We start from the raw sequence: 21,912 nt of genomic DNA on the forward strand, positions 1-21,912 counted from the left end.
ATCCCTTGTGTCTCTTTGCAGAGAGGCTTACAGCAGCCTCCTTCTTATAGCTTAAAAGGGAAAGGAGAGCCTAAATCTTCTATAATGTAAAAAACCCACCAAGAACAATAATTAAAAAAAAAGAAACAAAACAAAAGAGTGACAACAAAATAAAACCTGGGAACCTTTATGTTAATAACTCTTCTTGGAAATCCACTGTGCCTCTCAGCATTGTGCAGCAATGTGCTCTAGCAGGGCAGATGATGGATTTGTTTGGGGAAAGCCATGCAGATGCAGTAGCTGGAGCTCAACACTGGGGTCAAGGTCATACATCTTTTTTTTCCCCATCCAAACTGCAGAATCATGTAACCATGCAAAATTATGGATATTTGTCAAGAACTTCATTTTTCTATTAATATATTTTGACTCCTTTATAATTTACAGTTTCTTATTTGTAACTCCCTCTCTAGTGGACACCATTTCCACCCACTGTAAATGACCTTTCCTACTTGGAGATTAAACCTGTCCTGGCCAGAATAGATTTATTAATTATATTTGAGAGATGCCTTCAAGAAATTAAGAGTTCATCTTTTTCATTGTGAAATAGGAAATACTGTAAGTTGAGTTTTCAATCAGATTGCTGCCTTCATCACAATTTATCATAGGAACATGAAGGGAGAATAAGATTGCGTTAAAATAAAGGCAAGGGTTAAAGTAAATTTTGAGCTGGAAAGAGACTTGTTCTCTACAGAAGACTTAATTTGGCATTTACACATCAGAATTCCTTGACAGGTGGGAAGGGGATTGTTTTATATTTACTGGCATGAGCACAGCAACAAGGTAGATTCTTTCTTTGCAGCTGTGTTAAATCTGTTAAATGTTGCACACACCAGCTGAACTGTGTAAACCAGTCAAATATTTACTGCAGCAGAAGGGAACTTAAATTTGGTTCTTGGATCCTGCAACCTTCCTGACTATTATATTTCTTTCTTAAATATTTTCTTGCTAGGAATAGGTTCTGATATTTCAGGTCAAAGTTCTGAGGAACCAGCAATATAATTCTGTTCACAAAGCAGGTGAAATGTCTTGCTGACTTAAGACCAAAATGTCAAAGTTGGAGTTGCTATAAAATCTGATTCTCTTATCTCTGAAAAGTGAGGCAGAGTTGACTCACTGAAAACAGGCAGCATCTAGGGCTTTTCTTCCTCCTTTCATTTCTTCTTATGTAAGGAAGGAACTGAATTTAGATGGCAATCTCCTTGTTTCTGCTAAACCCTTTCTTGCTTTTCAATCTCTGTTTCATTTTTCCTGCCGAAGTAGAAGTCTGCATATGCCTCCTGGTGAAACTCTCTCAGCAAATACCATGTCAGCACCAAACACTATTTTGGGATTTAGATTCTTCAGTCTCTGCTCTTTGGAGACTTGTAGCTCTGCCTCTCTCTTGTGGGCCACTGCTTTCAGAGGGTCTGCAGTGAAACAGGCACATGGATCTTAGTCAAAAGGAAAAAATAGGCAGTGGTGGAAGATCTTATGAACATTCAGTCTCTATGCACATCCACATCATGCTGACCATGTGTTCAGAGGATTTTATGTCCTTGAATTCTGGCTAAGAGGAATCTCAAGGGCAGTTGGAATGCAGAGGAATGTTCAGAGACACTGGAAACATCTCACTCTCAACTAGGTGCATTACCCCAGGTGCACTGTTCATATTAACAATGTAGCTTGGAGGCATCCACTAATTGTTGAGCAGTAAAGAGATTTGTACCACGAGGATTGCAGATGTAGTTTTATTCCAAGAAGTTTTAAATTACGTCAGTAATGCATTTTTAAACTTTTTGGGCTGAGAGAAGTTAGTATTTGTTCAAAAGCAGATTGTATAATTGTTTGTAAATATTTGTTAAAAGGCAAATTGGCTTCAAAACTAACTGGACATGTGTGGACTTAGACTTTTTATTTCAATTTCATCTCCTGCATGATCTTGTCAAAGAGATTCACTCAAGCTCCTCTTCCCCAGCTGGTCAAGGGAGGTGGTTGTCCCACTTTACTCCGCGCTGCTGCAGCCTCACCTTGAGTCCTGTGTGTGGTTTTGGGCACCACACTATGAGAAGGAAATAAAGCTGTTAGAGAGCATCCAAAGGAGGGCCATGAGAATGTTGAAGGGCCTTGAGGGGAAGCCTTGTGAGGAGCAGCTGAGGACACTTGATCTGTTCAGCCTGGAGGAGACTGAGGGCAGCTCCTGCATTGCAGTCTGCAGCTTCCCCATGATGGGAAGAGGAGGAGCAGGCACTGCTCTCTTCTCTGTGCTGGTTACTAACAGGACCCAGGAGAATGGCCTGAAGTTGTGTCAGGGGAGGTTGAGGTTGGGTATCAGAAATAGATTCTTCACCCAGAGGGTGTTTGGGCACTGGCACAGCTCCGCAGGGCAGTGGACACAGCAGCAGCCTGGCAGAGCTCAGGGAGGGTTTGGGCCACACTCTCAGGCAAGGGTGTAACTTTTGGGCCAGGAGTTGGATTGGATTCAGTTATTCTTCTGGTTCCCTTCCAACTGAGATTTCACTGATTCTGTGAACTATTTAGTAAAGTTTAAATAAGCTTAAATAAATACCAGACTTACTGGTATGATAGTAGGTGGTACTAACACATGTTTTAAAATGTGCAGTCTGATGCCATTTAGAATTAATAGTTGCTACCAGTTTGGGAAAATATTCAGATTCTTATAATGAAGTGGATTCCAATACATAATTGGATAGAATTGCCAGCTACAGTGTTCATATAGATATTAAAAATCAATATAGGACTGAAGATTCATTTGCAAAGTAGAAAGCCAAGATGAAGACTTAAGATTTTACAGGCTCATAAGCTTTTACTTGGAATTTATGTATGTATGAGGTTTTTAGTGACTTGTCATAGCTGAATAATATTTCTTTCCTGTGTATTTGCAATATCAAATGTAATTGCATATAAACCTAAAAGTGAACCTGTTTTATTTTGGCCACTGTATGAAAGCTGAGTGATCTAGTTATAAATGCATGTATAAGTATATTGAAGAGGTCAACATAGCAAAGTGGAAGTACCAGTGTATTCCCTTTCCTCTTGCAGAAAATAAATAAATGAGATGAAAGATTTTCAGAGGGGGCTGTGTTACACCATATGCAACAGTATATCAAGGGAATTTGTTAGCATCTTACTTGGACACCATTCTATGTGTGTTTCTGAATTTCTTATTCAGCTGCTTTGTGTGGGTGTGTGCTCAGAGATACCAGGGTTTGTTTGTACACTGCAGGAACATTCAAAGGCTTTGAATTAGTGCTCTCAGTTCTGCATAGAATAAGGTATTAGGTACAATCCTGTCTTGAAAAGGTTAAAGGCCCTTCAGGGTTGCAGGTTTTGTATTTGCTTTTTAAAAATAAACTGCTAGTTTATATTACTTTATTAAGTCCTCTGCTTCTTAAGTCATTGTTAACTACCTAGATTTGTTAGGCATGCTGGCAGGGTGGATCACAAATTAGTTGGATTTTATTTTATATTCTAAATAAATGTCTAGCAGTTCTGCACAGCCTTTAACTCAAAATCAATATGCAAGTGGAAATGCTTTACCACTTAAGCAATTTGTACTTAAGACAATTTGTAGTAAAATGAAAATAAGTTTAGGCTCTGGATAGGAGAGTGATTTTTTTTTAGTGAAACTAAAGAAAACCCATGAACAAGATGAGAAGCAAGATTGCTCTCCCTCTCTTGCTCTCTCTGACACCACTGCTCTTGCATCTCCTTGTGACCCATTTCAAAAAGAGAAACTGGGACCAGCACTGTCCAAGCCTATGCAGGGTTTTGGCACTGTCCTACATAATGGCAGCAGTGGGTTCAGATGCAAACTCAGAACAGTCTCAAGTTCAGACCTTTGTTGTAAAAGCAGCCACTGTAGTAACCAGGTAGTTATGCAGAGAGTACCTTCTACCTTCTTCCACTCAGCTGATCTGCATTGTGGGTGCTGAGGGGATGAAGCAGCTTCATTGCAGCAGCTGCATCAAAATACAGACAAGACTGGTGCTCCAGATGTTCCTTGTTCTGAAGAGAAAGATGCTCAGTGTCTTTTGAGAAGTCTGGGGAAGCTGCACATATGTCACATTAGATTTAGGATGGTGTTACTTTCTTCTATCTTGCTGTGTATGCACACAAGCCTGTTTTATGGTTCTTGAATTATACATGGCCTGCTTTCACGTAGTCATTTACCTGTCTGGCAGCAAGGATTCCAGAGGTGGCTCCAAAGCTCAGTCTCTGTGGCAGTGCAGCCTGTGCAGCACAGAGGCTCCTGCCTGCAGGAGCAGGGCACCCATGGAGATGGGGCACGCACATCTGTCCTGACGTGGGTGACCAGCTGATCAGCAGCAGGCACTGGCAAGGAGCCTGGAATAGGCTTGCTGTTCACCCAGGTGATTCTCCTAAAGAAGTGTCTTGAAATGAAGAGCCAGTTACAGTCACAAACAGTGGAGTTCACAGGAGCTATGACCAGTTCCAGGCTAGTGAGCAGTTGCCCAAAGACAGTGTCCTGTCACTGTGATTACTTCTTTGTGAGATGAAATCTAATCCTGCTACTATGGTATGAACATGCCTTGGAGCATGAGACCATATGTCAGCGTGCACATGACATCCAATGCCAGCCTTCAGCTGAGGCTCCTACAACTTTGGCTCAAGTCCATATGCTTCCCATAGAGACACCAGATGGACAAGAATATTTTGTCATCTCATTGTGTCCTCATGGAGTTGGTACAGTGGCTAGAACCTGAAAAGCCTGAGGAAAGGGAGTATTGACTCCTGTGTCCTACCTTCTTCTCAGATTCTGGGCACAGACATGGGCAGAGATGCCCACTTGGCCTGCACAGAAGTGTGAAATGTCTGACCAAGGAATCTGTGGGACTTCATCTCAGCTTCCTAGAATTCAGAGCCAAAGCACCTACAGGGCCTGAGCAAAAGGTATTCATACCGTATCTCTGAATTCATTCTGGCAGACAACTCCTTCATTAAAAAGAAAGGAACAACAAGCAAATAGTGTGAGCTCACCATGACAACTCTAAACTATTGAAGCCTGGAAACTGCTTGGAAATTATAATTATCTGGTGGACCTCAGTTACTGTATCACTAAGAGTCGAGCCAAGGAATAGAGCTGCGTGTTTTTCTCTATGGCACTGTCGTAATAACAAAGGATGTTATTCCACTGCCCAGCTGGTTGTTTCAGTGAGAGTACAAGTGCAGAATTGTTACCCCAGATTCTACACTGGACTGCAGTCTTCCAGAACACCTTCCAGCACAAATCCTGGGGTTTGTATGGTTTGCAAGCTGATGAGGAATAGCCTGTGCTCCTTACCAGCTGAGATGGTTTTGCTTAATAAATTACAAATGTCCATCAGTCTCTGATTCGTTTCCTAATTTTCCAGCTGTAATTTAATAGCATCTTGATGAGCTGTTTCACTCAGAGACAGTCTTCTTGCAGTTTGCAACCCTGATTAAATACTAGAGGTCAGGTCTGGTCAAGAAAAACCCAGGTGAATGTGGAGCAGATGAAGATGATTAAATTACAAACTAAAGGTCTAGAGGGAAGAGGTAATGAATACAATGTGGCCTGACCAACAGGATGCTTCACCTTTATGGCAAATACCAGACAGTGGGAATTATACTGAAAAACTAAAATATGTGAACTTAGTATCTGTGTTTGTATAGCATGTTGGAGAAAAGGAATTTTTCTGTTAAGGAGGCAATGAAGGAGGTAATTACAATAATCAAAATGGAAAAGAAAGCTCTCTTGTGTGTAGCTGTTGGACTAAGTTGAAAGGACAAAAGTTGAATGATTGCTGCCCTGCCAGACCATTAAAGTGATATTGTCATATTTGTGACTATTTTGTCTAGTATGAGCATAGATGGGGTTTATTGCTTGTTATTCTGACAGATGTATGTACTGCAGGTTCTGTAGAGTCACTGTCATGCTTTCTGTGCATTGAAATTGAATTTTATGAAAAGATCTGTTTAAAGATCTGTTAAAGTGACACACATATATACACACAGGTAGCTGCCTGCTCTACTTTTGGCAGGGATACCAGTCCACTCAGTTCAGAGGCATGCTAATCAGATTAGTGTCTTTCTTCAGAATTTGTTAAAATTCTTCAAGATGTTTTATCATTTAAGCTTTCATTTCTCAAAAGTGGCAAGCATTCTGGGTGAAAGGAGTTTTCTCTGGGGTAAATTGACTCTTGGTTGCTGTCTCAAGTCTCTTGTCATTTGATACAGAGAGATCCAACAATCCTCTGTATTACACAGATGGGTGGAGCTCTCCTTGAAACTTTAATATGAGGTCTTAGCCTGCATGAACACTAATTGCAGAACATAGCTGGATCTGTAGCTTTGAATTTTATGCTGACAGAAATGGAGCCTTGTTTGATTCTGGGAGGACTGAGAGCCAATAGGAGACAAGATCACAGGGGGGTTTTTTGTTTTAAGTTTCTGTTTATTTTGCTCTCTAGTGTTAGCATTGCCTATTTTTTCAAACATACTTTTTAGTTACAGTTTGTGTTTTCAAGTTTCTATCTCTGCTTCTCTGGGCTTTTTTTGAGTAATACAAAGCCACCGCTGCTACTTTTGTTCAGCTGCTTTAATGATCTTCCTATGTGCCAGTTCTAGACTTGTCAGTGTGTTTACACTCTCCTTCTGTGTGCTGATGTTTCTTCATGTTTACCTGTAACTGTCAATAGTTCATTTCCTCTCAGGAAAATATTTGACTGATCTCTGTGATTGTTTGGAGATAATCCCATAAATAAGCATTTTCTGAATGTTACTGTAGAATAATCTAATGTGTAGAATAGTCTAGTCCATCATTGTTGTCAATCTTAAAATAATTCAAATCAGTTATAAAATATTATGCCACATTTGGGAGTTTTGTTTTGCTGGTTTTGGGGTTGTTCTAGTAAATTTAATCTGTAAATGAAAGAACTTTTTTTTTCTGCAGAGAACTTAAATCTGCCCCAAATATTTTCCCAGTCTGTTCAGTGGGAAATATGTTTGCTGTGTGCATCACGCTGAAGGCACACAGAAGTAGACTAGCATAAAAGGAAAAACAATCTTATAGGAGGGCATGAACTGTAGGTAGGAGAACCTGGCACTGAGGGAATGCAGAATGAGCCTCAGTGCTAATTCATGTGTAAAGCAGCTTCCAGTAGCAGCTGCACTGAAGTGCAGACAGCCAGACTGACAAGATACAGCACTGGGCTGACAGACTGACTGGCACATATACATGATACCTCATAGCACAGATACAGCTGCAGGAAGGGAAAAACAGGGAAATATTTCTAAATAACAACTAATTGAAGCAAAGAATTGGTACTACAAGAGGTACTGTCCTGTTGATTCTTACAGCTGAGAAGGGCAGGAGAGGGGAGGGAGGCAGCAGTGGATGAGGCATATCAAATACATGTCCTAAACACACACATTTTGGGAAACACTGGTTGCATGACTGGTCTTTTTAAGGCTGGAAAAGTTACTTTATTCTCTCTCATTGTGCTAAAAAAAAAGGAGAATTTTTATTATCCTCACAACAAACTTCAAGCTATTTTAGTTTTGTAACTACAAGAGAGCATAAACCCAGAGCACAACTGGCTGAAGAAAAAGTAAAATATTTATTTAACTTAGGTATTTAGTCAGAAGAAGAGAGCACTGTTATTGCAATGCAACACAACTCTAAGAATAATAGTATCTTCGTTTTGATTTCAGAAGTCTACAGAACAAATGAAGAAAGTGCCAACTATTGTCCTGTCTGTCTCTTACAAGGGAGTCAAATTTATTGATGCCACAAATAAGGTATGTGCAATTACTGAATATTACCTTTTGTTTCTCACAACTAGGACAAATACTAATACTATGAAGGCCGGGCCAGAGAGGGAGCAGATTTGCATTTTGTGTTTTCCTCTCATTTTTTTCTCCTCTTGCCCAAAATGGATGTAATGTAATTGTCAGACTCAGTCTGGAGAGCAAGTGAAGCAGCTTAATGGCTTATTTGGAGAACATAACATTGTATCCAGCATTCTTCTCTTATTTGCAAGCCTATCACAAAAGATGTTCAGCAGGGAGCCTCTGTGGAATCCTCTACCATATTCTTTCCTATACAGTTCCATAAATATGTAGAATTTATATATATGTGTGTGTGTGTGTATATATACGTTCATAATATAATTTAGTTTTTTAAAAAAAAGATGTCTGAATAAAGAAGCAATTTTATCCAGGGCCAGCCATTGTAAGAATAAGGAACAGAAGCCTTGAATGTCCTTTCCAAACATTCAAATACCACAGCCTTTCTGTGAGCTGTTTTCTTGATGCTAGCCATTTAACTACCTGGACTGCAGCAGTTTCTTAATTGTTGCTATTCCTTTTTTTTTTTCATCTTCCTGTATGGCAATGCTCCTGCACTTTGTCTCTTACATTTCTAAATACATCCAAATCTTTAAAAAACCCCAACCAAAACCACAAAATCAGAAATTAAGAGATCAGAGAACTCAGTGATGGATAGAGCAATGGATTATTGCTTAGCCAAAGTAAAATGTACAAGCTCTGTAAAGAGAAGTAAAGTAATGCATTAATTTCTCTTCTTTGTATGTCTAAAATGGCAAGGAAATACAATCCATACTGGTGCTTTTATATGAACAGGAAAGAAATTATATTTTCTGCTATGTGAATAAAACTGACTAAGCAATATAGAAAATAAATCTGACAGCCCAGCCACCTGACCAGGTTAATAATGTATATAGCAGCTTTGTGTTGCTGAACATTCAGACCACACAGTACACCTAACCCAGTATCCTTCAAACTTGCCAAATCAATCCGTTTTTAAGTTTAACTGGAACTGTGCTTTAAGTGGTGGATGGAAGCAGTTTTGTGAACTTCTGCTAGAGTTTGGAAGCCATATTTAGAGTTAGAAGATGGCATAATGGGAAAATTAAGGTGAAATTACTGTTGTTTCAAGTCTGGCGTGTTTGCCAGAGCAGAGGGACCAAGGATTCCTATCTGCTCCTTTTTCCTTCCATTGATTCAAAACTGAGCTTCTACAACCCTCATTCCTTTTATGTTCTCTGATGTGTAGGGCATAAATCAGGATGTTGTAATGCATTAACTCTAACTTGGATAATACTGATTTCAGCTCTTAAATCTCCTCTGTAGCATAAAGGATGTAACTGCAGTGTCCTTAGGTTTACAAAAAGTCCCAGGAGAACAAAAGGACCTTCTTGTGTCTCTTTGCACAGTGCATAGAGTCTTATGTAAGAGGGAAAGCTGAAAGAAGTTTGGCAAATTGCATTGGTTGGCTCTAGATGTCCCACTGAAATCTAGTGGTGCAGTAGATATATTTGATGAAGTTAAATATGCTACAGTCCAATGCTTTTCTCAAGCAGTAGATTGTTTTCTCTCTAGCTCAGAATTTGCACTGCCTTTCCCTTCTGTAAAAACCAGGTAATAGCCTGCAACTCTCCCAGAAGCGTTGTTATCATCCTTGTCCACAGTGTGCTGTTCCCAGTTCCAAGACCCAGACAGATTAGCCCTGTCTAAGGTGAGAGCCTGTCCAGACCTGTGCTGCTTCCATATGAGCTTATAGCTGACAGCGCTGGGCACCACTTAGCCAGAAACGCATCGTTTTCAATGACAAAACTGGCTAGCAGTTCTGTGATTGAGAACTCAGCTCTCATGGCTGCCCATCCTTTTCCTTTATGCCACCAAGCTAAGAATTTGTCCTCCCAGTCATAGCAGGCAAAGTTTCAGGTGACAAAGGAGCCCTGACCTCATTTCACGACAGCTATTTCAGTGGCGCCTCGAAGTTTGGCGTGACACCATTTCTGTGCAAGGGAGGCCAGAAAGAAATTAGTGCTTAGGAGAAAGCAGACTCACAGAATTTTCTCATGGCTCACAACTCACCTAAACTTCTGGGTGATTTCTGCCAGAAGGGAGGTTGGCTGGCATGAGTTAGGCAAGCAAAAGGAAGGCTGCTTAGCAAAAGCCTGGTCTCTCCAAGGTATTTCCTTGGCAGAACCACAACTGACTTTCAGCTTCCCCAACTTTTTGAGAAGCGCTGGAGGTTTCTCTTGCCAAACTGAAAGACAGTTTTTAGAACAACTGTGCAGTGTCAGTCAGTGTCTGAGGAATGTACCCAGAACAGGAAGCTGGTTCATAGCCTTCTACTTCCTACAGAATAAGACCATGATCTACTGAAATGTGACAGTAGGACACAGTAAAGGCATGCACTGAAAAATGTTTAATTTTGAAAGGAGATCACAGAGGACATCCTAGAGCAGCTAGGGAGAAACCTCAATTTCACTACCAATTTCTATCTAGAAGATTTCATGTAGGTATACTTTATATTATTCAAAGTAGATTTGATATGTGTATGTTTCTAAAATTCACTTAATTTAAATTTAAAACATTAAAATAATTAATGCAAATCCCTGTGTCAACCCCAAGTCACCTAGAAAAAGTTTCAGCATAGCAGAGCTCTTTCCACATATGCTGCATAAATTCAGGTGATTACATTTTGGCTCATGATTTGGCATAAATACTTCACATATGATTTTAACACCTTCCAAGGTTGATTTCTTTCTGCTTTCTGAACTACAATGTTGCCAACATTAGATCAATGACAGTGCATTACAGCTCCATCTGTGGATATCTAAATCCCTGGTTTTGGTATAATTTTAATTCTCATCAAAATCTTTATTGAGGGTAAAAGTTATCAATTTGAGAACAAAGAAAATAAAATGCTTCAAGTAACATAAAAAGCAAGCAATTGTTGAGCAGAGATTATACATGTCATTATAAATTGGCATATATTGAAACACAAGTACTGGTTTTGTCATCTTTATGAATAATGCATTAAACAGAAATAATCAAGTATGTTGCAACAATTTAAGAGGATTATTTCTTTTCTTCAGTAAAGTTTCCTTATCTCAGTTTTTCCATAATTCGAAATTTGGTATGCTTTTTATTAGGATTTTTCCTAAGTCATGATTTCTTCAATTAGATATGTTAATACTTCTTTTCATTAACTTGGCACCTACGTGCAAGGGGGAAAGTTGCCACTTAGCAAATGAGAGAAGATATGGCAAAGCATCTGAAGTAACTTAGTTGCATGTATTAAAAAAAATAAATAAAAAAAGGAAGTGTAGGAAATGAGGTAGGAAGGAAAGGAGAGGGGTGAGGGAAAACCAGATATGCTCAGAGATTGTTTTAACTTGGGCAGATGTCACCATGACAGCAGCAAGTGGTGGCTGTGTGAGGAACTGGGACACTACAGGTGTCACCTGTTCCATGAGGCAGGAGTGATGTCATGCTGCAGCAGGATATGTCACTGTGGGCTTTTGTGGAAATGCCAGAGCTACAGCCAGCAGGGGTAAAATTCAAGAAGTTATATAAACTAACCCCTAAGTAAATTCCTCTTCAGCGAATCATTCTGATCTTTAAACAAACCATTTGAAACGTGTGTTGCTGAAGCAAGGCCTAATCATAAGCCACTCTGCTGTATCTTCTTCTCTGGCTTCATGGTTCCCTTGGCCTGAGTGCAGTAATTATACATCAGCAGTTTATATAATGAGTATTCATAATTTTCTCCAAAGCTTTAAGACAGCCTTTTTTTAATCCATTGGACAGACATGCCCCCCTCTCTCCCAGTAGTGTGCTATAGCTTACATTGGCTGTTGCAAGTAGTGTGGCTCGGTGCATGAATGGTTTCATTTTCCTGCATCTCTCCTACAGGATGCTGTTGTCAGTAAGTGGAGATAAGCTGTAGTTACTATTTTAGTAATCAGAATCCTTGAAATTTCTCACAGTTTCAGTTGTAAGGGGTGTTTGGTGGGGTTTTTTTCCTCCTGAAGAACTATAACTAAAATTTGTAAAATAGTGTGTTCAAAACCCTGGCCATTTAGCTTGCTGGGTTTCAGCAGATCCTGTCTGTCAGTAGACTGAAACAGTGTCCCATTTTGATCTTTATACAAAAGCCCAGAACTTCATAAGATGCTAGTATAGCGCTTTGAAATTGTATCTATTAATACAATTTCGAAGCACCATATACCAGCATCTTATGAAGTTGTGTCCTGTGTGCCAGGAAAGATGTCTCTTTGTCAAAGGAACCTGAATAAACTGCAAAGCACAAGTGATCTCATAGGGAAGACTCTAGAATATAATGGTTTCCTACCAGACAATTGGCAATTGGAGAGGGTCAAAATTCTGAATACCTGTGTAAGATATCACATGTGATATATTAAGTCTCTTCTTACTAGGACGTTTCTGAAATACTTTGGTACAGTAGATCAATGCAAATGTGAATCTAAACCTGCACCTTTTTTAATTTAATTCTTAAATTGATTGAAAACTTTTTTTTTAAACAGAATATTATTGCTGAACATGAAATCCGTAACATTTCCTGTGCTGCACAAGACCCCGAGGACCTTTCTACGTTTGCGTACATCACTAAAGACTTGAAGACCAATCACCACTACTGCCACGTATTCACTGCATTTGATGTGGTCAGTTGATAGAAGATACTTCATTTAATGGTTCTTTCTATTTGTCATAGTCACTTAGCTCTGTTACAACATTTTCAGGATGTGTTCATGGTGATTAATGGGAGGCATCATTAATTTACCCCAGGAAAAGATCGCTATGGGATTGCAAAGGGACATTTCTGGAGTAGAGCAAAGATTTTCTTTGATATCTCATTTCCCAGTGGAAATAAGTCACCTCTGTCACCTCAGCCATTAACTGTAAACTTAGTGAGTAGCTGTTCATGCAAGTCTGAACATGAGATTCTCATAACCTAAGCTACAAGCCTAAGGCTTCCAAAAGTTTGTAACAAAGTTTGGCCAGCCATTCTGAAATGTCAGTACACACCAAAAGATTGCCTTTATTATGAAAGTAGCAAATTAATTATTTAATTCTTATTTCCTTGTTCTGTAATTCTTGCCTACGTATCTCAAAATGTTACTTCAGCAAAAGTCCTTTTAACTCCTATTATATTGATGGAAAATTAGTCATTTCTTCCTATACTTATATTTTTCAGGTGGGGATACACAAACTATTATGATTTCAAGAAATCATGAACACATACCAATTAATCAGTCATGCAGTTTTCAGCTCAATTTGGTGAACTAAGTTCACCAAATTTATAGTCCAAAACTTTCAAGGAAACTTACTCTTTGAGTTGTGCACAAGAGAAATTTAAGATGCTATTAAAACTTCAAACTCATTCAAGAAAAAATATTTTAATAGAGTATAATGTGTATGAATTCTTGAAACATGCTTTTATGAATATAAATAGGTTAAATCAAAAGAACAGAGTACTTTGAACTGCAACTTTTTATTTGGAACTGGGAAAATAGTTAACATGAAGAGCAATAGTGTGTGGGAGAATTTAAATAACAAGATGTACAGGTAGGTTAGAAGCATTCTAGCATTTTGGTTGAGTGCTTTTGTTATTTAAATTCTCTGCTGACATTTTAGTATCCACTAAATGTAGGGGGGTAGGAAAACTTTGAAATTGTGTTAAAAATAGATAGAAAATTATCAACAAGATGCTACATGATACAGGTTTTAGTGATGTGTGAACAACTGAAATTAGACTGATTGAGTGAGGTTATTATTTCTCCTGGTCTATTTAAATTCCACTTAATGGTTTTGAAGTACTGCAGTTTCATTTATAGGTTTAGTAATCAAGCAGAAATATAGACTCAGGTATTGCAGATGAAATTCATCTCCTTTCTTGGCAAGGGAAGAAAAGTGATCCAGGAATAATTACATTTTGCCCACTTCCTGTACTTTAGGAGGAACATTTAATATCCCAAGCACTTTAAAAGGCTATTTTAAGCAATATGGAAACTTTACTGTCTTAAGTTTGTTTTCTCCTGCAACCTAATCCTCAATTGGGTGTTACCTACTCAATATCTTTTGTGTTGGTTTTTTTCCCCTCAGTAGCTAGCTTTTTTGATGCAAGTACGAGCTCTATAAAAACTAGCTAGATGCATAAAAACTATGCTAGATGCAGCTATGAGTGCAAGGACAGCGTGAATTAAATTTTCTATTTAAAGCCTAATGTTAAAGTGATTGTCCCATTTGCTAATAGAAACAATTCAACCCATTTGCCAATGGGTAGAAGTACAATCATTTTAAGAAAATTAAGGTTTAAAATGGTACAAATCCACAATAAGATGTAAGGCATTTTAAACCATATATATTTTGATAATACAATATATGCAATGTTTTGAAAAAAAATCACTCTCTTGGGTTCTTCAATTTCTCAGGAAATGTGGGCAAGAATAAATTATTTATAGGTAGGGAAGTATTTTGGTGTAGTGACATGCAACCACAAGCATTACTGATACTATTTAGGAGTAACTGTACATTTAACTTTAACTCAGAGTTAAAATTCTACAATCAAAATTGCAGAAACGTCAGACATTATTACAGAATATTGAAGGGGAAAAGGTTTGAGGGAAGAAGAGGATTTATTATTTGGGAAATTCCTCAAACCAAGTTTATTTACTTATGGGGTTTTTCCCAGATAACTTTTAAAAATTTCACAAGGTACAGTTTTAAAGCCCTCCTTGCCTCCATGAGCAGACTTCCCTTTGTCAAGGCTCTACCACAGTATACAATGTATGAAATTTATGTACAAGTTGTGGCTCAGTTTGCATTTCAAATATTGAACAGAACAGTGGATGTTCTATTTTATTTGCTATACTTCAAATATTTATTAACCAGAGAAGCAGTTACATGTTTCATATGGTTTTCAGGTCCCAGGCAGTCCTGTTTTTTTAATTTTGCAGACAACGAAGGAAAACAGATAATAGTGGCTTTATACAAGATGCAGGACTTAAACTAAATTATGGCTCAGTCTGGCAAACTTTCAGTCTGTCTCTGGTCCTATCTCCCAAATTTTCAGGCTTGTGTCAGTGATCTTTCTGTGTGCCAAGCTGGGTGGTGTATTTTCTCAGTCCTGCTAGTACTGCAGCCTGCATGTGCTCCAACAAGCCATTCCTACACCTTGTCCTGCTGATGTATTCCTCAGTAATATTAATAATATCCACTGCAGACAATCCCATCATGATATAGTAGGCTCTCTGATTCTAAAGACATCTCTCTTTAGAATATCCCACTTAAATTACACTCCATTTGAAATTATATTACTCTCTACATTCTTAACAACTATACTCTGTTGCTCTTAATTCCTTGGCCAGCATTCCCCTAAAAGGCAGAGCACTTTATAACAGGCTCTTTAGTTTTTCTTTTATTATTCCACTGGCAAAGTGCAGCCTTGGTGTTTTTCAATTCTGGACAGTTTCCCTCGAAGTTAAAGGGGAGATAATTTGGAGACTACAGCAATTAAAACAGGCATTTTTATTTGGGAAGCTATAAAATTTTGGCTGACTTGCTGTTGTGACTGTAGTTGTAACAGCAGAGAGCAAGTCCCAGAGGAGTATAATTGTTTTCTGTCTGACCTAACACAGAGCAGAACTGGCACCTTTATAAGAAGCTCTTATAATGAGCAAAATATGCTGAATTTAGCCTGTATTATGTCAGTATACAAGAGTGATAAAAAAAGGAATGGAAATTCTTCAGGGAAATTAAAGTGTAAAGCATGAAATACAATGCTTGTCCGTTTAACTTTGTTTTAATGATTGAAGAGGCTGAAAACAGTGTAATTCCAAGTGAATTGCATTGCTTTGTCACTAATGCAAACTTAACAGTTAGACTTGACTAGTAAAGACATAACTCATTTTGAAAAAGCATCAGGGAATTTTAAGGGATCACCTAGGTTAAAAAAATGCAGAATTGCTTCCTACTATAGACTGTGGAGATTGAGGAAGGAGAGAGTAATATCTGAATCATATCAAAGTTTTATTAATTCTTCCAAGGAGACTGTAGGACATCATATGGAGGCAACAGGCTTGCCTTTGCTCTGCAGGGGTTCTAAAGATTATTGCAGAGTTAGTAGACCAGAAATAGGCTCTAGTAGGAGCCTAAAAATGGGCTCCAGTAGGAGCCTGAAAATAAATATACAAAAACAAACCCACAAACCTGAAGAAAAATTACCATAGGACTTCAGTTGCCATTTAGAGTAAGGTCAGGTTTGAAACTCCCAGTTGCTTTTTCATTGATGTATAACTGTACTGAAAATATATTTATATCAACCCCTCTGATACCTCATTCATGCTTTATAAATATTTCAACAAGTTTTCTTCCCCGTATTTGAAGAAGATTTAAAATATTCCACTTGTAACACTGAACAGGTTTTAGGCATAACAGCCTGACTTTTTTGGTTATGCCCAGTAACCTCCGTTCCCCTTGCTAACAGGAGTGTTGTTACACAACTGTTTGAGCTCAGTTTTACTTCCAGAAAACAAGCCCACGAGAAGGTTTCCTTGGGACTTGCAGCACACACTGGAAGCAGTGCACTGACTGCACACACAGCTGCCTGCACTGCATCTCTCACTTGCAGGATGCACTTCCAGCCCTGCCTCTTTGTCCCTTTGAAAGCATCACAGCCAGGCTGCAGCTCTTCTGTGCTGCTTGGTGAGCACACAGCATCCCAAGGCATGTGCCCAGGGAAGCAGCCAGTCAGGCTGCTGGCTCTGGAGGAGGAAGGGTCAGCACAGGAGCTCTGAAATAGAGCAAGGCCGAATGTCACATTGCAGCAGTGCAGGAGGGGCTGGATCCCGAGAACAGCAGACATGGGATGAGTTGGAAAGGTGGGAAGGTTAATGTACTTGTTCTAAAAAGAGATGACAACACACTCACCCACTCATGTTTTCATGTTTAGTAAGATGTTTTCAAGGGGTTTAGAAGTAATTACTTTCAATACAATAAATTACTTTTAGATCGTTTTTAATCAATGAGAAATCAAATGACAGATGTAAACATCACAGAGACTGAAGAGCCTATTACCAGCCTGATTTTAATTATTTGCATTGCAAATAACTACCCTACTACATGTATCTGACAATAATTTAACCTCACCTCATTTTTAACTGTTTCTGTTTTGTTCCAGAATTTAGCTTATGAAATCATTCTTACACTAGGACAAGCATTTGAGGTGGCCTATCAGCTTGCACTACAGGCACGAAAAGGGGGTCATTCTTCAACCCTCCCCGAAAGCTTTGAAAACAAACCCTCTAAACCTATTCCCAAACCACGCGTTAGTATTCGGAAGTCAGTGGTAAGTAGAAGGTGGTAATGCATGCAAAAAAATCCAAAATTCAGCTATACAGTTAAGAGTTTATATACTAGAAGCTGTACAAATATTGAGTCAGAAATGTTCCATCATGCCACCTCTGCTCATCAGCTGGCAGGGTTGTGTCACCACAACACTGGCAGCCATTTCAAACAACTGCTTATTTCAGATTTCTCCAGAATAAGATGTTGCTTGGTTAGTCTTGTGTCTTACAGTAATTACTGAACTTTAATTAATTCAGTTTAATCAATGCATACCTCTCAAACTCTGCAGTTTCATGGACTTCCCTAATCTGTCACCTAACTTGCTTTGTATACCAATCATGGCATATGTATCCTAATCAAATTACAAATCCAGAACAATTAATAATTATCCTGTAAGACCAAGCAACTTCTTTTCTTCTCCTACCCTTTTCTTTTTCTCTTTTGGTTTTATTTTTTGGTCTGGGATTCAATATGCCTTTTCAGTATTAATCACAGACTCCTAACAAACAAAGCTCATTGAAGCATACGTATTGATTGCCATAAAAGTGCCCTCCTGAAGTGCAGAGATGACAGAAATATTCTTTACAGTAGACCTTTTTAAAAAATTATGAAAACTATTATAAATTAAGTGAGAACACAGGCACAGGGTGATTTGGGAGGGAAAGGAGAAAAATGACCACACACTGTATCATATTCACTGACTATAACGTGAGAATTGTACTCTATGACACTTAATTATTGGGTGAGGGGAAGGGAGGGGGGGAAATGTATGACTGTACACTTTGTCATCCATTGCCACAGAATCTTCCTCCATAAAACTTTAAGTAGAAACATTTCCTGATGCCATCGTCTGTCTCATTAGCGAACAGACTTCTCAGGATGAAGTGTGGCTTTAATGAACTATGATGCCCTATAGCTTGGGGGTAAACACAGCTCTGATCTCAACAGGAAGAAGAAGGCAGCCATGAGTACATGGGAGTGTAGACACCACCATACTTGCTGCTGTACGACTTTGTCAATTCGGGATTTGCCCTGTTAGTTTAAAGAAAAACCCTCTGCTCAAGCTGCCGTGCACGGAGATGGTAACCCGTCTGTATGTTTGCATTTGTCTTAAAGCAGATAGATCCATCCGAACAAAAGACTCTTGCGAATCTACCCTGGATTGTTGAACCTGGACAAGAGGCCAAAAGAGGCATTAATACCAAGTATGAAACTACAATTTTCTGATACAAAACTGTCCCCCTGTTCCTTGTTGTGCCTTGCACGCCAAGCAGTCACAGCACAGCCTTTCCTTTATGGCAACGTTTCAATCCAGCAGAGAGGAAGACTGCACTGTATGAGTGGCCTTGTAACTAACAAAAAAGGCTGACAGTCATTTCTGGTGATGTTCTTCTTCCTGCAGCACTGACTGAAGAATGATTCTATATGAAGACTTTTAAAATTAAAGTCCACAAGAGGAGTGAGAAACCTTATTTTTCGTGCAGTTCTCCCTTGTGACTCTGCCACAGTGCTTTCTTTGATTTCTTATTTTAGAATTCTACTTTTTAAAGAAAAAAAAAATCAAAATGTCTCTAAACTAATACTAATGCTGCCTACAAGTAGAGTATTTGATTGGGTTTTTTATTTAAATCTTGGCAGTTTTTAATTGAAATAGAACCAGAATTAATAAATAGATTATTTGTGAAACCACTGAATTCGTTAATAATTACTGTGTTGAATAAAGAATTCATTAAAGTGACAAGAAATTAGGCACCCTGATTTCTGTGTGCACTGATTTTATATGTAATCATTGATGTCCTTTGATCCTCTACAGAAATAAGAACCTCTTGCATTGTAGCAAAGGATCAGAGTTTTATGAATGGTTAGAAAAAGGTATTAATAATGCACAGAAAACATTTATTAGATATTTTTATGGAAGAGAAGTACTATAGGAAAACATATGAATATTTATGGAAGGAAGCCAGATTAATTATGAGAAATATTGTTTATTTTAAAGTTAAGTAAATGACTGCTATTGCAGCATTATGAAAATTATAAGAGTTGTAGCATCAGTGCACTGGATGTTCTGTGTGATCAGTCTGGAATGAAAGTGGAATGATCATTCTACTACACCTACATATAGTTTATGCAGTTCAACATTGCTATAGCCATGAATTCTGATAATATTTTTAAAAAAATAATCTCAGTGGTTCTAAAAAAAGTCAAAACCATGGATTTTGCTATCAAGATTTCTGTCACAGAAAGCTTGTTTGGAACAGTGTTGATAAAATTCTACTGCAAAACATTTTCTAAATAAAAACAGCAAGAAAAAGAAAAAAATTCCAAAGTAATAAAAATGTTTTCATGAAACAAAACAATTAAGCATTTGCTTAATATTTGGTTAAATGAGATTTACTTACTTTTTCTTTAAAGTGTTTTAATTTTTTTAATGTCTGTGGAGTATTTGTATAATACCATGATGTATATTTATGTAGAACTGAAATTATAACAGTAAAAATATCATTATAGGAGAAAAATGACATTTTAACGTATATTGTTCTTTCCAGTCAAATTGTGAATCATTTTGAAGTTCATTATAGAGATATTGATAAATTGTGTGGTTGTCTTAATGTTTTTTTAATTATTATTTCATATCCAGCTGAGGTTTTTCAGCTAGAATCATCAGTTGGTATATTCCAAAAAATGGATAATTGAACTTGGTTTAAAACTGATAACTGTATATGGTTTAGTTAAACCTAATCATAGCGCTGAGTGATGACATCCTTTTAATACAGTATTCAATTTACTTGAACAAAATAGTTCCCTGTACATATTTTTGCTTATTCACTGTTGATATGTACTTAGTCAACTGACAGTAAAAAAAAAAAAAAAACAAAAAAAACAACACTAAAAATATGGTACCAAAAGGAAAATTGTATAGGAGAACAGTAAATAGTAGCCTCACTGCAACAAATACTTATGTAAATATGCTTGGGCTTCCAGTTATAAATTTTGTAATTTTGTCATTTATTTATATCCTATAAAAGCACACAAAATAAAAGGAAGTTGTACAGTCCCAGCTTTGTGTATCATTTTATCATTGCTAAGGGAATTCAGTGGTCTGATGCAAAGGATACTAAAATCAGTGAAAGATCCCCACCCTGTTTCATTGGGCTTTGGATCTTGCACCAAGGAAACCTAGGAATTGCTGTGGAGAGAATTTTGGTTTGCATTACAGATTTTGTTTACAGATGGTAAAAACATCACACTTTGAAGTCCTCATTTAACTGATTCTTCCATGCTCTACTCAACTGCTGACTTCCCATATTTAATCACATCCTGTAAAGATTTGTGCAGGAGTTACTTTAAAACACATTCACTTCAGGCACATAAAGTACAAATGGGCCAGGTTTTCAGGGTGTAAAACTGGGGCACCTCTTATGCAGCTGAGTGACCCCTAAAATTAAAGGATGAGACAGGAGCTGCAGCAAAACTCTGAGCAGATGTAAAGGAAAGGTGTGAAACAACAGGAAGAACTGCCACCTTGCAGGAAGAATTTGATCTGGGTTCATCAAAGAGATGTCAAGCAGGTAAGGTGGCACAGGAAGCAGCTGAACTCATTTGGGAGAGATAATTGGGGCAAGAGAGACTGATGATAACTAGCAGGACTGATGAAAGATGAGACAGATGAAAGACTGGTAGGGCAGAGAATTGAGTGTGAAGGTTTTGAGGCACAGGCAGTGAACAACTGAAGCCCCCACAGCAGGCAGATTTAAACTGGAAGGAAAGATAAGAATTAACACACATCAGGGACTTCTGTATTTGCAGAAACCTGAGATTTTTAGAAGGAAACATATCTGTCTACTCACCAATTCTAGTGTAAGCCAGTTGGAGAGAAGTCCATGGGGTCTCCTCTAGCATGGGACAGTGGTTCAGCAGTCCTTTCTTCAGATCCAAAAGGACTTCACTAATTCAAAGGAGTTACCACTTGATCTTTTGTCTTTTTTGGTTAAGATGACTTCTCATTTCAGTTCCTGGTATGCTGAAGTGCATAGGCATTAAGGGGATAATGGTCAGTCTTAAGAGTGAAGGCAGGGAAAAACCAGAGACCTCTATAAGATCAGAAAGTCAGGAAAATTGCTGTCCTTGACCTCAAGGGTAAAAGGGAAGCAGAGGCAGGTCAGGGAGGGCATATGAAAAAGTTGGAGCATTTGGATGCTGGAAAACCAATAGTTAATAGGCTGACTTAGAGTGGAGGCTGGAGAACAAAAGAAGAGAGCTGATACAGAAGTAGATTGCATTTGACATGAGAAGATAAGCAAATTGACATCCAAATGAGATGTGGGTGACAAAGGGTCTTGAGAATTATGTGAGTAGTGAGGTCTCTAATATGCTGTGAATGGGTGTTTTGTGTTGCTCAAAGAATCACTGGCAAAGGTATTGGCTAAAGCAGGTTTAATAAAAAAATGAAAGTGCAATGAAGTTTATTCGTGAACTACATAGTTGAAGCATACAGAGAAAAATTGGACTAAAACCTAAAATGAATCAAACTCAAATCATTATCATTATCTGTGTGGAGGATGGGGATAGGAAAAGGTTAAGGATGGAAAATCATAATGTTAAAAGGGAATGAGGGTGACCCTCCTGTTGAGTCACAAAGTTCAGAGTAGATGCTTTTGCCAGACTTGATTAATGGCTTAGGCCTCAAGTTTTTAACAGCACTTCACT

General features: G+C 38.2%; 1 protein-coding gene across 16 annotated transcripts in view; it reads left to right on the forward strand.

Annotated features, from left to right (window-relative positions):
- ANKS1B (ankyrin repeat and sterile alpha motif domain containing 1B) overlaps nucleotides 1-20,098 on the forward strand; it is a 406,891-nt gene extending 386,793 nt beyond the window's left edge. For 11 of the 16 annotated variants that reach the window (XM_014271376.3, XM_026797992.2, XM_026797998.2 and 8 more), the window contains 4 exons: nucleotides 7,735-7,821; nucleotides 12,384-12,521; nucleotides 17,039-17,206; nucleotides 18,322-20,098. In XM_014271376.3, coding sequence (XP_014126851.2) covers nucleotides 7,735-7,821; nucleotides 12,384-12,521; nucleotides 17,039-17,206; nucleotides 18,322-18,432 — 504 coding nt within the window. In that variant the 3' untranslated portion in view covers nucleotides 18,433-20,098. Of the gene's footprint in view, nucleotides 1-7,734; nucleotides 7,822-12,383; nucleotides 12,522-17,038; nucleotides 17,207-18,153 lie in introns of all 16 variants that reach the window. The other 5 variants (XM_026797993.2, XM_026798014.2, XM_026798015.2 and 2 more) reach the window with 3 other exon arrangements.
- Nucleotides 20,099-21,912: the final 1,814 nt, after the last annotated feature.

The sequence above is a fragment of the Zonotrichia albicollis genome, chromosome 4, assembly GCF_047830755.1.
Source record: "Zonotrichia albicollis isolate bZonAlb1 chromosome 4, bZonAlb1.hap1, whole genome shotgun sequence".
NCBI classification, from domain to species: domain Eukaryota; kingdom Metazoa; phylum Chordata; class Aves; order Passeriformes; family Passerellidae; genus Zonotrichia; species Zonotrichia albicollis.